At 36.8% G+C, this 16,101-nt stretch overlaps 1 protein-coding gene across 3 annotated transcripts in view; it reads right to left on the bottom strand.

Annotated features, from left to right (window-relative positions):
- Positions 1-16,101, bottom strand: part of PRKDC (protein kinase, DNA-activated, catalytic subunit) — a 213,285-nt gene that overhangs the window by 48,909 nt on the left and 148,275 nt on the right. For all 3 annotated transcript variants that reach the window (XM_045455381.1, XM_045455382.1, XM_045455383.1), the window contains 6 exons: positions 13,494-13,699; positions 11,220-11,358; positions 10,159-10,347; positions 9,235-9,459; positions 7,893-8,001; positions 5,959-6,070 (listed from right to left, as the gene is read on the bottom strand). In XM_045455381.1, the coding sequence (XP_045311337.1) occupies positions 5,959-6,070; positions 7,893-8,001; positions 9,235-9,459; positions 10,159-10,347; positions 11,220-11,358; positions 13,494-13,699 (980 nt within the window). The remainder of the gene's footprint in view (positions 1-5,958; positions 6,071-7,892; positions 8,002-9,234; positions 9,460-10,158; positions 10,348-11,219; positions 11,359-13,493; positions 13,700-16,101) is intronic.

The raw sequence follows: 16,101 nt of genomic DNA, 5'->3' as shown, positions 1-16,101 counted from the left end.
AGAAACAATCCTGTTTACAATTGCATCAAAAGGAGTAAAATACCTAGGAATAAACTTAACCAAAACAGTGAAAGATCTTTACTTGGAAAACTGTAAAACACTGATTAAAAAAAAAATGAGTATGACACAAACTAATGGAAGATATTCCATGTTCATGGATTAGAAGAAACAAAATTGTTATAATCCCCATACTACCCAAAGCAATCTACAGATTTAATGCAATTCCTATCTAAATACCAACATGTTTCACAGAATTAGGAAAATAACACTAAAATGTGTTGTAGAACCACAAAAGACCCCAAATATTCAAAACCTTGAGAAAGAACAAAGGTGGAGTTATCACAATCCCAGATTTCAAGCCATACTACAAAGCTGTAGTAATCAAAGCAATATCATACTGACACAAAAACAGACACACAGATTAATGGAACAGAACAGTAAGTCCAGAAATAAACTCACACTTATCATATGGTCAATTAGCCTATGACAAAGGAGGCAAGAATATACAATGGGTTAAAGACAGTCTCTTCAACAAATGGTGCTGAGAAAACTGGTCAGCTACATGCAAAAGAATGAAACTGGACCACTTTCTAATACCATACACAAAAATCAACTCAAAATGGATTAAAGACCTAAATGTGAGACCTGAAACCATAAAACTCCCAGAAGAAAACATAGGCAGTAATATCTCCTACAACAGCCACAGAAACATTTTTCTAGATATGTCTCCTCTGGCAAGGGAAACGAAAAAATAAACTGCTGGAACTACACCAAAATAAAAAGGTTTCGCACAGCAAAGGAAACAATCAATAAAACTAAGAGGCAGCCTACTGAATGGGAGAATATGTTTGCAAATGATATATCCAATAAGGAGTTAATACTCAAAATATATAAGAGCTTATACAATTCAACACCAAAACAGCAAATGATCTGATTTTTAAAATGGGAGTAGGACCTGAATAGACATTTTTCCAAAGAAGACACACAGATGGCCAACATATGAAAAGATGCTCAACATCACTCATCATCAGGGAAATGCAAATCAAAACCACGAGAGGGGTGCCTGAGTGGCTCACTCAGTGAAGCATCTGACTTCGGGTCAGGTCATGATCTCACAGCTCATGAGTTTGAGCTCCGTGTCAAGCTCTGGGCTGACAGCTTGGAGCCTGGAGCCTGCTTTGGATTCCGTGTCTCCCTCTCTCTGTGCCTCCCCTGCTCACGCTCTCTCTCTCTCTCTCAAAAGTAAACATTAAAAAAAAAAAAAAAAAAAAACACACAATGAGATATTACCTTATACCTGTTAGAATGGCTAAAATAAAAAAGACAAGAAATAACAAGCATTGGTGATAATGTGGAGAAAAAGAAACCCTCATGTATTGTTGGTGGGAATGTAAATTGGTGCAGTCACTGTGGAAAACAGTATGGAGGTTCCTCAAAAAATTAAAAATACAGCTTCCATGTGATCCAGCAACTTCACTACTGGGTATGTATCTGAAGAAAATGAAAACACTAATTTGAAAAGATATATGCACCTCTATGTTTATTGTAGCATTATTTATAATAGCCAAGCTATGGAAGCAACCCAAGTGTCCACTGATAGATGAATGGATAAAGATGTGGTGTTTGTGTGTGTGTGTGTGTGTGTGTGTGTGCGTGTGTGTGTGTGTGTGTGCGCACGCACACACATATACACACAATGGAATGAATATTATTCAGCCATAAAAAAGAATGAGATCTTGCCATTTGCAACAAAAGGGATGGACCTAGAGAGTATAATGCTAAGTGAAATAAACAGAGAAAGACAAATACCATATGATTTTACTCATATGTGGAATTTAAGGAACAAAACAAATGAACAAAGGAAAAACCAGACCAAAAACAGACTCTTAAATACAGAGAACAAACTGGTGGTTGCCAAAGGGGAGGCAGGTGGGGGCATGAGTGAAACAGATAAAGGGAATTTAAAAGTACACTTATCATGATGGGCACTAAAAAAAAAAAAAAGAAAAAGAAAAGAAAAAGAGAAAGAAAAGAAACCTAAATAAATAAACCTAGATAAATGGAAGAACTATATACATATTAGATAGAGAACTCTATACTGTCCAGATGGCAACTCCCAAACTTGCTCTATAGTGAAAACAAAATCCCAAACTCTGAGTTTTTGTTTTTGGCAGCAATGGACAAGCAGTGGGGCACCTGAGTGACTCAGTAGGTTAAGTGTCTGACTCTTGATTTCGGCTCAGGTCATGATCTCATGGTTCATGAGTTTGAGCTCTGCACTGAGCTCTGCGCTGACAGCATGGAGCTTGCTTTGGATCCTGTCTCTCCCCGTCTCTGTTCCTCTACTGCGCATGCTCGCTTTTCTTCTCTCTCAAAATAAATAAATAAAATTGACAAGCGGATTCTAAAAATGTACATATAAATACAAAGAACCTAAAATAGACAAAGCAATTTTCATAAAGAAAAAACTGGAGTACACACCCTATCTGATTCAAGACTATTTTAAAGCAACAGTAATGAGGACAGTTTGATATATGAAAAAAATATATATGTATATATAAATAAGGAATAGCACAGAGCATTCAAAACCAGACCCACACATATATGATCATTGATTTTCAAAAAAGGTGCCAAGGCAATTCAACTATGAAAACTTGAACAAATGGGACTAAACAATCAGACAGCCATACAAAAAAGCCATCAGAATATGTACCCTCACATCATACCATCTACAAATATTATCTTCCTTTAGATCATAGACCTAATGTAAGAACTAAGACTATAACATTGCTAGAAAAAATGCAGCATAATTTTGCAAGATGTTCCTGTACTGTCAGTTTGAAGGGGCTCCTGCTGGGCAAATCTGAGACAATTTGAACATGAAATAAATAAGAACAGCAACAGATTACATTCCATTAAATAAAACTGGAATCCATGATTCTGTATTGATAGCTAAAATTCAAGTAAATGAATAAACAAATAGATGGAGAAGGGAACGCTCTTCCTTACACTAAGATGTATTCTGATAAATATGGAACAAGGGCTGGAGTTAGAAAATCATCACCTTGCAACTATCATTGTTAAGACTGGTTTGGGCTAAAAGTCATCCACAGATACAAAACACAGAGGGCTAAGTCTTAGGAGAAGCAGGATATATGCATGTTTCAAAGCTTCTCCCACCCTTTTTATTAGTTGCAAAGAAAAAAAAAACAGGCTTAAAACAAAAACAGGCATTATACACTGAACACCAGATAATATTTTTTTCTGAGTTCTCATTTTTTATTATGTATGTATGTGCGTATGTACGTATTTTAAGTTTGTACTTTAATTCCAGTTAGTTAACATACGGTGTTATGTTAGTGTCAGGTGCACAATATAGTGATTCAACACCTCCATACAACACCCCATGCTCATCAAGCCAGATGCCCTCCTCAATCCCCACCACCTATTTCACCCATGCCCTGCTCCCCCCACCACCCCCTCTGGTAATTCGGTTTGTTCTCAATAGTTAAGAGTCTGTTTCTTGGTTTGCCTCTCTTTTTTTTCCCCTTTGATCATTTGTTTTGTTTCTTAAATTTCATGTATGAGTAAAATCATTTGTATTTGTATTTCTCTGACTGACTTCTTTAGCTTCGCATAATAATACCCTCTAGCTCCATCCATATTGTTGCAAATTTCATTCTTATTATGGCTGAGTCTATTGTGTATATATATACCACATCTTCTTTATCCATTCATCAGTTGATGGATACTTGAGCTGTTTCCATAATTTGGCTATTATTGATAGTGCTGCTATAAACACTGAGGTGCATGTGCCCCATCGAATCACCATTTTTGTATCCTTTTGGTAAATACTAGTAGTGCAACTGCTGGGTTGTAGGACAGTTCTATTTTTATTATTTAATTAATTTATTAAATAATTTTTTTAATGTTTTATTTTTGAGAGAGAGAGACAGAGAGACACAGCACGAGCAGGATGGGACAGAGAGTGAGGGAGACACAGAATATGAAACAGGCTCCAGGCTCTTGAGTTGTCAGCACAGAGCTCGCTGGGGGACTTGAACCCATGAACCATGAGATTATGACCTGAGCCAAAGTTGGACACTCAACCAACTGAGCCACCCAGGTGCCCCTATTTTTAACTTTTTTAGGAACCTTCATACTGCCTTCCAGAGTGGCTGCACCAGTTTGCAGTGTATTACCTACAGTGTAATAGAGTTCCCCTTTCTCCACATCCTCACTAGCCCCTGTTGTTTCTTGCGTTGTTGACTTTAGTCATTCTGACAAGTGTGAGGTAGGATCTCATTGTAGTTTTGATTTGTATTTTCCTGATGATCACTAACACTGAGCATCTTTTCGTGTGAAAGACCAGACAATATTTTAACCAGGCAATCAAAATTACTATTACCAGTAAAAAGTACATGTACATCCTGCTTCTAGATGTAATACCCTGAAAATATTTCACTTAAGTAGTATTTTAACTATGGATGTACCACCTGAACCTAACCGTGAGAATATACAAACGCAAACTGAGGAACATTTCTCTAAAATGTCAATGTCATAAAAGATGGCTAGGAAAGTGTTCCAGATTAAGAGGCCAGAAAGACATATCGATTAAATGCAATATGAGATTATGGGCTGGATATCGTCTTAGAAGGGGAGAAAATGCTTTAAAGGACACTAATGGGACAACTGACAAAACTGAAATTGGGGCTGAATTAAAAAAGAAAACAGTGAAGTTATTATTGTACTGGTGTTATATAAAACAATACTCTCTTAGGAAATGCACACTGATAAAGAGACACATATATGTACTTTAACTTCAAATGGTTCAGAACATAATTATGTATGTGTCGGGAGAGAAAATAAAAAAGGTAATGTGGCAACATGTTAAAAATGTTTGAAAACATTGGACTGCGTAAAAGGTACGCAGTTCATGGGAGTTCTACTTTTCTTTCAACTTTTCTATAGATAAGAACTTACCTCAAAATAAAGAGTAAAAAAAAAAGTACAAAAAATAAAAAGCAAAAACCAAACCAAACCAAACCAAACACCTGTAGTAGCAGAGGAAATAGGATATAATGGCAAGAACACCACACGGGGCCACAGTCCTTGAGTCCCACTTCCTGTGCATACTTGCACAAAATAATTCACGACCTCTCTGATTCTGGTGCCTTATCTCTGAAATACATGGCTAGTATCTGCCTCAGGGATTACCTGGGTTTCCACAGGGCAAGGAAAAGCTGAGTGTATGAAAACGATCTCAAATCTGGTAAAGTGATACATACAGTTATGAAATAAGAGTCAGGAGGTAGGAGGCACGAGTGTCAAAAATCCAAATTATAATAGAATAGTAACAAATCACGAAGCAGTGTTTTCTTTGCTGCCATTTCAGTTGCTAACATTTGGCCCTGAGACAGAAGCAGGTGGACCACTGCCCCCGCTGCTCCCCTGCTTTCTCTCACTGCCAACAGTGTGTTCGCAATCAACCTCCCAGCACACGATGAATTCAATGTCAGTGGGCAGCAATTCCCTGGCAGGGGATAAGCTGGGACAAAGGACACACTGCTGACATGGAGAGCTGTATGAGAACAACTTACAAGAGAAATCAGCAAGATGAGCCTGATCTATACACACTAGGCTCAAACCCCACGTTTTCCTAAACACCCATTTTGGAGACAAACCATTCTGGCAATTTCGTAAAAATCCACATTCAGTTCAAAAAGATCACATCTTGGGGCGCCTGGGTGGCTCAGTGGGTTAAGCGTTCGACTTCGGCTCAAGTCATGATCTCATGGTTTGTGGGTTCGAGCCCCGCATCAGGCTCTGTGCTGACAGCTCAGAGCCTGGAGCCTGCGTGAGACACTCTGTCTCCCTTTCTCTCTGCCCTCCCCCACTCGCACTGTGTCTCTCTCTCAAAAATAAATATTAAAAAAAAAAAAAGAGATCACATCTTACCGATTTGTGATGATGTCATCCCAGATGTTCATTGGATCCATTGTAGCATCAGGGTATCTGTTCGTCCAGGTTTTTAGAAGTCTCCTAAGGGGAGCTTGAGATGATAAATTACCTAAAAATATTAGAAGATGGCTATATCCACAGCTCAATGATAAGAGCAACTTACAAAGTAGGGCTGCTTTTAGTAAATAAAAACTTAATTCAAATTTCTTGACCAAATTAAAAATTTTTGTTTTGTCTTTCACAACAGGAATACAACGTTACCATAGTAAACCTAATACAGTTTGTCATTACAACTCAATTTCTTAAGACACAGAGTAAAAATGGGGAAATAAACATATACAATTTTTACATTTAGCACAGATCCACAGTCTTTCATCTACAATTCCAAAATCTATAAAGGATCGAAACCTGAAAAGCTTTCATAGGGCTGCAGCCAATTTTCTTGTTGGCAAAATCTGATCTGAATCAGCATAGGGATACTTATATTATAGTCTTAGTTTATGCAATTTTTGTGAATTTTCATCACTTAAGCCGGAGACGCATCATTGTGTTGAACGACGAAATACTGCCTCCGACCTTGGTACCTGTACAAGGTTACATGGTAATAATAATAACCAAAGCAATCGGGACTCAAGAGATTCATGACAACCCTCAGGAAATTTAAATTTCACATTGATAATGCTTAAAGCTCTAGTTTCTTTCTGTTGGTGGGAAAGTAGTGGTTAAGAGCATAAGCTTAAATCAGAGAGTCCTGGGTTCAAAATCTGAATCTTTCACATATTAGCTTAGGTAAGTTATTTATAAAATGAAAAAGCAAGGAATCTACCTCTCATAAGGCTGTCATAAAAACTATGCATTATAGAAAAAAAAGATTAACATACGTCCTAGAAAGTAGAAAACACTTAATGAATGATCTGTCCATTAATAATATGCGCTTGAAAAAGAATTCTCCAAATTTATTTATTTATTTTTTTTTTTCTTTTTCAACGTTTTATTTATTTTTGGGACAGAGAGAGACAGAGCATGAATGGGGGAGGGGCAGAGAGAGAGGGAGACACAGAATCAGAAACAGGCTCCAGGCTCTGAGCCATCAGCCCAGAGCCTGACGCGGGGCTCGAACTCACGGACCGCGAGATCGTGACCTGGCTGAAGTTGGAATCTCAACCGACTGCGCCACCCAGGCGCCCCAAGAATTCTCCAAATTTAAAGCAGAGAATGATTAATTGTAGATATATACGAATATCAATTTTTATCAGTACTCTGAGGGTCTTTCACAATTATTTAGGACACAAGTTGAAATTCCAGTTTATGACTAAGACATATTACCATTGCAAAGATGTACTCTTTCCCTTTGACTTTGGGTGGCCTCTCACAGGTGCCAGGATAAAATCCACTTGTTTGTAGCAGAAAGACCTTCAGGGTCTGCACACTGCCACCAGGAGCTTCACCTCCCCTCAGGCCAGGGTATGGGGTACCCAGTCACTGAACTTCTAGCCCCTCTGAGACACTGCAGGCTTTCGATAAGAAAGGTCCTCTGTGAGCCCCTCTGTTTCTCCACCATCAACTCAGGCCGTTTCTCCAGGAGCCTCCTGCACCGTTCAGTCCAGGGCAGATTCTGTTTTACATATTTGACATGGGAAATCCCTCTGCCTCAGTATGGGTCATATCGTGTGGGGATTACCCCACTCTTCTGAAAGCTTCTTCAAGCTAGGCAACATGTTTTATTTGGCTTTGCATCCCCAGTGCCTAGAATAGTGCTTGCCCATCTTAAACATTTATTTCAATGACCTCAAAGTATGTATTTGCAGCATGAACTCAAAGCATTTTCTAACCCACACATTCAGTACATGTTTCACTTTCACTAAGCAAAATAATCATACCAAAACCTTTCCATAAGTATAAAAGAAAAAAAGGTAGTCTAAAAAAATTACCTTGTTTGCTTATAAAACTGATGAACTCCTGAATTTCTATAATAGTTTGTACAGACTGCACTTTGGTGAGTCTACTTCTGTGTAAGAGAACGTCAATACTTGAGTAATTCTAGAAAAAAGATATTTAACATTGTTTATAAATCAATTTCCTACTTTAAATTTTAATACAGTTCCCTAAAGCCTGAAATACAGCAACTACCTTATATCAATTACAAAAATGTGTCTCAGAACAGTTAATAATTAGCTCATAGAAGCAATTAACAAACGGTTTAAAATTTTTTAAATAATTCAGGTTTTTAATCACATTTTGGCTCAATGAAGTCAATAAAATCAATACAATTGGGCTACTGTTGCCTCTATTGACCACCAGTTTTTAAAAACCACAACATCCTATAAAGTAAAACTGCCAACTACAGAAGCCAACTCCTTCTTCTCCAATAAACTTCCTCTACTAAACAAATTCAAAAATTTTTAAAAATAACGATAACGAATGAATATGCTTCTATGATCAATATCAGCCAATGATAAATGTTAATTAATAGGCTCTATAAAGACACTGACTTTAAAACCAAATATCAGACGATTCTCATAAAAGCAAAAAGGAAAGAAGGTATAATGGTGGAAAATGATCAGGGAAGATTAGTTCATACCCTCCACAAAGCAACCAAACTTCCATTCAGCCACTCTAGATGAAAAGTCTACTCTCAAGTGTTCTTTAACAGCACAACCCTATGTGTTAAGTAACTTGAATTTAAACAAAATCTTGGAAGAAAAAAATAAAACCCAAGGAAAAGCAAAAAACAAAAAAACAAAAAAAGAACTTCTTAAACAGAAAAACAAAAGGGACTAAAAATGCATTAAGCCATTTGCAACTACGTGGATGGAACTAGAGGGTATTATGCTAAGTGAAATTAGCCAGAGAAAGACAAAAATCATGTGACTTCACTCATATGAGGACTTTAAGAGACAAAACAGATGCACATAAGGGAAGGGAAACAAAAATACTATAATAACAGGGAGGGGGACAAAACAGAAGAGACTCATAAATAATGGAGAACAAACTGAGGGTTACTAGAGGGGTTGTGGGAGGGGGATGGGCTAAATGGGTAAGGGGCTTAAGGAATCTACTCCTGAAATCATTGTTGCACTAGATGCTAACTAATTTAGATGTAAATTAAAAAAAAAATAAAAAATAAAATTTAAAAAAATGCATTAAGACAAAGGACAAAGTGAAAAGATTTTAGAAGAAACTTTCTGTGTGTTGATTTTTTTTGTTCATGAGTTTATGGACTTAAAAGTATCATAGAAATGGTACATTTCAGATGGGTGTATCTGTTATTACCTGCATAAAAATCTGAATGCAATTTTCAATATAATATTTGGCTCTATCAACATCATCTTGTAAGATGTAAAGAAGACTCAATTCCTGACTATAATGCAGCTCAATAAGAGCCTTCTGAACCTCCTTGTTCACAGCCTCATCAATAAATGTCAGCAGGGACTGGTCAGCCTCCCCTTGAAGCAGTAACTTCAGCTTGCTGCGGATCATGTAAGGTAGATAGGTCTCCTAAGGAAGAGAAGACTATTTGTAACTTCAGAAAACCAATATGAGTATTTTATTACTACAATATCCATTGGTATAATTTTGTAGGTCCAGATTTAGATCCAAAGTGACAATGTTTGATGTTTCAAACCTAAAACTACAATTCTTAGGACACATTCACTTAAAATTATTGATTTTTGTAACCACAAAATACACAGAAACATGTTCTATGGAAAATGGGAGCTACTTTTAGCTGAAAGATCTTTGGATGTTACACACAAGTGAGGAATCTACAAGCACAGCCAAGACAGTTGCTTTGTGGGGACCAGGTGAGTCATTTCCCTCCAAGAGTTGGGGTGATCCCATGAGAGGGGAACCATGTCACCCCAGGGGTAAGGGCTACCCCATGTGTATCCTGTGTCTCAGGGCAGAGACACCAAGAAATATTCTTCCATGTAGTTATACTATGGATATTAATGTTTATTTTTAAATGCATCCCATATACTTGGAAAGGAGTGGCCAAAAGTGGCTAAAAAAGAGATAAAAAGAATGGCTAAAGAGATTTGACAATACTATGGAGTTGTTGGGGGGAGTCAGCTTATACAAATGTTCTATGCTTTATAACTACTACCTTGTTTTTGAAAAGTTTTAAACAATTTCATTAATTAGAAAACAGCTATCTATAATATTTATCTCAGTGACTTCAAATGTAATTCTACCCACCTGATAAAATGGTTCACTCCACATTTTATTTAGATCTGGAGGGTTTTCATTGTCAACGCTGACTATAGAACAGTATGCCAATGATTTCCACTCAGCAAGCTGGTTGTAACAGTCAAGGGATGCAAGTTCCCAAAAATCCTTCTCAGCTTCAGTAGGCTCACCATCTACCCATTCTTGTTTATTGAGAGCCTCATGAAGAAAAGTTCATACATTTATTTTAAAAGTTGGAAGGAATATAAATGAAAACATTTGTATTATAGGTAGTAAACTATTCATGCTAAGGACAATAATTTTCAGATTTATGACAAGGGGAGAGAAAAGAGAAAACAGAGTAACACTAAATGGAAGAAAAAAAACCAAAAGACATCTCACAGGAACAAATCAACATAAAAACCAAGAGGAAACGATTTCTCTGAGAAACTTACCAATGAAGCCAATTAATAAACTGAAGATTCTGAATGACCCAAAATTTGATCTGAATCAATACTGTGGATTATTTACTACTTAAAGAGCTCTTAGATTGAAAATTAGAAAATAGGACATTTACAGAAAATTGCAAAGGACTTTACAATCTGGACTGCTCATTCAAGAATCTCATAGGTCATGGACTCTGAATTTAAACTACTTGCTAGACATCTATACCTAGATAGCCACTGGCAACTCAAAATACAAACTGTACAAAGCTGAACTTAGTCATCTCCAAACCAATTTCTACCTATCTCTTTATAAAGTTTTTACTTACTGAAGGAAAACAATCTACACTAAGAGAAATTATATAATAACAGCAGATACTGAAATAACATCTTAACAGTTTTACAGCATTTGGTATGAAATGCTTTCTCCTTTATTCAATGATGTTTTCTTAAAAAGAGTAAAAGATAAAGCAATAGTTATTTCACATTTTGTTATTATGAAACTATTCTCTGCTACTAATTTTTGTGTAAAAACCAAGGAATAAAGTTGAAACATTACAAAACTCTAAATTCTAAAGGTAACAGTTTTTCCAATCAGAAAACAAAAGTGCTTAAGCAACTGGCATATTTGCTAGTGATCAGTTTTACCTCATTATACTGTTTAGCAGCTTCAGAGTAATCGCTTCTTGCCTCTGCTAATACCGCATTCTGAGTGATTTGCTTTGTTCCTATCTCACTACTAAAAATACCACGGAGGACATCATATTCTCCAATTGATCTATACAGTCTAAAAACAAGCCAAAAAGAAAGTCCAAATCAATGACTACGTCAATATTTTTAAAGTTTTTATTCTAATGAAATGGTATTAAATCCAGATGTCACATTATCTTAGCCAAAAAGGATATATGTTATTTTTGTTCTATAAATATAAAATCTTACACACTATGAAGTTACCATTAGGTTTTACTACTTTAGTCATACAGGAAGCAGAGATTATTCTAAAGTGCATTTAAAGTGAAATCTGAAAATATTGTAAGTTTACAATGGATAAATTGTATGATTAAATAAGACCATTCTGTGTTAATCCATTACAGTAATAATGCACATACCAGTGGGTGACCTATTTGAAATCCTGTCTAGACCTAAAATTTGGAATGTAGTCAAGAGTCCAGAGTGAGTAAAAATTAATCCTGGTTCTAATAAAGCCACGTTTTAATCCACATTCTATGGGCCATCTTGATTCTACTGACAAGTAATTTTCTTACAGCCTTACTATATGCTTGAGCACCCATTCTTCTCTTCACATTAACAAAAATCTACTTTACCCCTTCAACCAAACTTCCTCTGTTAAGACATTCTCAAGTAAATTTTTAATAAGTTTGTTCCCTTCCCCTACAATTTTTTTCCCCCTCTTTTAAGTTTCAACACAAATGTTATCTCTTCCTGATGCTGCAGTCACCTGGCCAGCCAGTGAGGACTGCTTCCTCCTTGGCTTTCCTGCAGTTTGGTCCTTTCGCAGGTATGAAATCTCATGTACTTATTACATCAAAAAAGCCCCACGGGCTCTCTCAGAGCCTAAGGATTCCAAATTTAGATAAAAATCTAGTAGACATGGCCCTCTCTTTGCCCTGCTCATAGAGGCTTATGGGTAACAAGTCAGAGGCAGAGGTGGGGAGATGGGAGGTAGGACAACAGCTCACAGTCCAAGAGCTCAAGAGGAGATGAGAATTACAAACATTTTTCAGTAGCTGGAAAAGAGATCAGTCTCACATCCACCTTGCACTGGCCCCATGGTCCCAGGATGATACGCACTATAACATGGTCAAAATGATGACCCAAATCATCAACAGGCAAAATTATGTTCTCACTACTCTGTTTGAAAGGAATGTAAAATATTATATGTAAACTATGAAGAAGTATTGAATAAAGTTAGAAAACAGTGTTTAAAGTTTAGGCTCTAAAAGTTGTGTGCTTCATTTACCCAGAAAATACACATGAGCTTCTCATTCTCTGAAAATATTAAATATACAAACTGTTACTGACTGTTCATCTACACATCTGGAACAACAGGATAACAACAGCTCCTTAGACAGAAGCAGTATTAGCCAAGACGCACCCTCTGAACTGCCCTCTGTCTTGCCTCTCAGAGATCTCACCACCTCCCATTTCATGTTATGGTTAGTTATACAGGAAAGTACATATATTTCCTACTGGTTGGCTACTTTTGTGAGTCTGGGAGATATGTTTAATTCTTCTTAGCACCTGACATAATGTCTTGTTCACACATAATGCTCAGTTAAGATATGAATAGTACAAGGATTCCTCACGTTTACTTTTATTCTCTTTTTTCCTAGAACCTGAAGATCTAAAAATCAGCACTAAAAAATATAAGTTCAAATTTAATTTTAACCTAATCTAACATCCTTCTCAAAATTAGACACTGGCTTTTTTATAATGAAACTACAAGTAAGGAAAAAAACACACATAATGCAAAATAGCATAGAATGACAAAATGGAACTTGTTTTTCCTAAATAAAGTAATTGGATTAAATTGTCTATAAGAGTTTGAGTCCTGCTGAAAATAAATTATCCTCAATTCCGTTTAAGTAAAGCAGTAAAAACATACAAAACTAAGTAACGGCCACACTTTACAGGAAACTAAACTTGGTAGTTAACACCCTGAGTCCTTTTAAAAGGACTGTTTATGTTTAATTAATTAATCTTTCCTGGAGCAAGACATTCCTTGTTGTGACAACTATTCTTAACTCATGGAATGGTACTTAGCCAGAGAGATTTTTCAAAAAATTTCACAGAAGTGTTATGATCAACTTTATTTGCTCATTTTCTGCCAAAATGAAAAGATTTTTGTGTATTACTTTAGTCTAATTCACTGTTCTCCCAACAGTGGATCACAAAGCTTACTTAGCAAGTTCCATCCATCTGACGACATCAGGTGAGAGGCGAGTCCTCCCCTGAAACCGCTTGGCAGGTGGCTCTGGTGGTAGCAGCTGGAGCAGGGCCTCTTCAAGGAGGCGGATGCCCACGGGCTGCTGCAGGCTGGCCAGGCAGCCAGCACTGACAGAAGCTGGGTTGAGGCTCAGCAAGTCTGTGTGTTGGCAACTGATTTCCTATGAAACCACAAACACATGCAGCTATTTAGGCTGTGATACTTTGACCGTATCTTCACAAGTGAGTAACTCATTTTACTAAACATGAAAGAACATTTTGATGTAAGTAGTGATAGAACCAGAAAATTTCTCTGTGTAATTCTATTAACAAAATTTCCTCAACATTCAGCTTGCTCAAAGGAGGAAATGACCTTTGATTTTTACACTATCAATTTAGAGATTACTTTAAAGAAAAGTACTAGCAAATTATGAAAAATTATATACTCTGTATATCTAGGCATCAATTGCAGTTTCCAGGAATATTTAGCCTGAACGGGTGAGAAAAGCAGCTGAAACACAGATTTCATATCCAAACACCAGAAAGTAGGTACTTACTTCTATTACTCTAATTAACATCTTTTTTTCCATCTCCTTCCACCCAGGGGCTAACCGATTCACAATAATATTGAATAAGAGGATTTCAGGAATTATATTGGCCTTTACTTTGTAACTCTCAATTTGAGAGTCCTATATACACCAATAAAAAATAAACTACAAATCAATATGCAGAACAATATAAATAGTATGGCAGGGTCACCTGGGTGGCTCAGTCATTTGAGCAGCCAACTTTCAATTTCAGCTCAGGTCATGATCTCCCAGTTCGTGGGATTGAGCTTCCCATTCTACTCTGTGCTGACACCATGGAGCCTGCTTGGGATGCTCTCTTTCCCTCTCTCTCTACCCCTCCCCCACTCACATGCACATGCACACACACTCTCTCAAAATTAAATAAACTTAAAAAAAATACATTTGATTAAAAAAAAAACAGTATGGCAGCATCTTCATTAAAACACAGCTGAATGTATGCATATAGTTCTTGTGTGGGTGTGTCCGTCTGTGTATGCACATATACGCAGGCATCTGGAAAAGTCAGTAAAGACAGTCCCCACTAAGCCACGTCCACACCACCTTCCTCCCAGCTGTGCCATGCATGGACTACTTACTAAGTCTAACTAAGCCAACTTAAATTCTACATTAGAGGTCTTGAAAGAATACAGATTCTCCAAAGCAAGCTAGCAAACAAAAATGTCTGTTAGAAGGAACTAGTGGTACAGGAAAAAAATCCATATAAAATTAATTAATAACACAGCGAAGCCTCAGTCTTAGTTGAGGTGTCAGATTTTGAGATAACATCTGCTAATTTAGAGAGAAAAACCCTGAGTTACACAAGACTATTTTAAAATAAATATACTTTTAATTTTCAAGGAATCATTTCATTCTATAAATATTTATTGAATGCCTTCTATATTCTAGACACTGTAGTAAACAATGTTGCCCCTGACATTAAGATTTATTCCCATTGCCAATAGAAGTCTTTTGTGAAATAGTTGTAAATAAGTAAACAACTATTACTGGGATATTACTCCTCTATATGTAAATGCATTCTCACAATTTAAGTTGAGTTCTGCGAGTGTATTTTCAAGAAGACTGACTCTTCTGTATAATCTTGTTGACAGTATCATTTTACTTTATAAAGAGTGATTTGCTAAGCCAAAAAAACTTCAGCTGACTGATTACACTTCTTATAAATTCCAAAAGAGAATAAAGTAATGAAGTCTAATTTGTAAAATGATGACTGCCTAATAGAATTAATAACAATATTTTTTGTTTGGACTCTTATCTCACTGTAGTAGGTGAAGGCAAGGGCCATTTCTTCATTTCAAATATTCCATAGTTGTTAAATAAAGATTTACACATAAAATATCCTCATTAGGTGTTTTGTAAAGAAAGCCAAGGGGCGCCTGGGTGGCTCAGTCGGTTGAGCTTCTGACTTCGGCTCAGGTCATGATCTCACACTCCATGAGTTCAAGCCCCGTGTCAGGCTCTGTGCTGACGGCTCAGAGCCTGGAGTCCACTTCCGCTTCTGCTTCTGTGTCTCCCTCTCTCTCTGACCCTCCCCCCATTCGTGCTCTGTCTCTGTCTCAAAAATAAATAAACATTAAAAAAAAATTTTAAGAAAGCCAAAAAAAGTTTTTTAAAGTTTATTTATTTTGAGAGAGAAAACAAGCAGGAGAGAGGCAGAAAAAGGGAAAGAAAGAAAATCCCAAGCAGGGTCCACACTGTCCGTGCAGAGCCCAATGTGGGGCTCAAACTCACAAACCAGGAGATCATGACCTGAGCCAAAGTTAGATGCCCAACCAACTGAGCCACACAGGCGCCCCAAGAAAGTTAAAATTTTATATGAGGTTCAAACAAGTGATGAATAGCATAAATGTATTTAACATCTGTTAAATTAAACCAAATTAACATGTTTGCCAGTCACTGACTGGGATACAATCAGGATAGTCTGACAAATACAGGAAATGCAGCAGACAAGAAACTCATTCCGAGATGTCATGGTGGGGCAGTGGCATCTCAAAGAG

Source organism: Leopardus geoffroyi, chromosome C3 (genome assembly GCF_018350155.1).
Source record: "Leopardus geoffroyi isolate Oge1 chromosome C3, O.geoffroyi_Oge1_pat1.0, whole genome shotgun sequence".
In the NCBI taxonomy this organism is placed as follows: domain Eukaryota; kingdom Metazoa; phylum Chordata; class Mammalia; order Carnivora; family Felidae; genus Leopardus; species Leopardus geoffroyi.
This window is presented reverse-complemented; position numbering and strand designations above follow the sequence as displayed.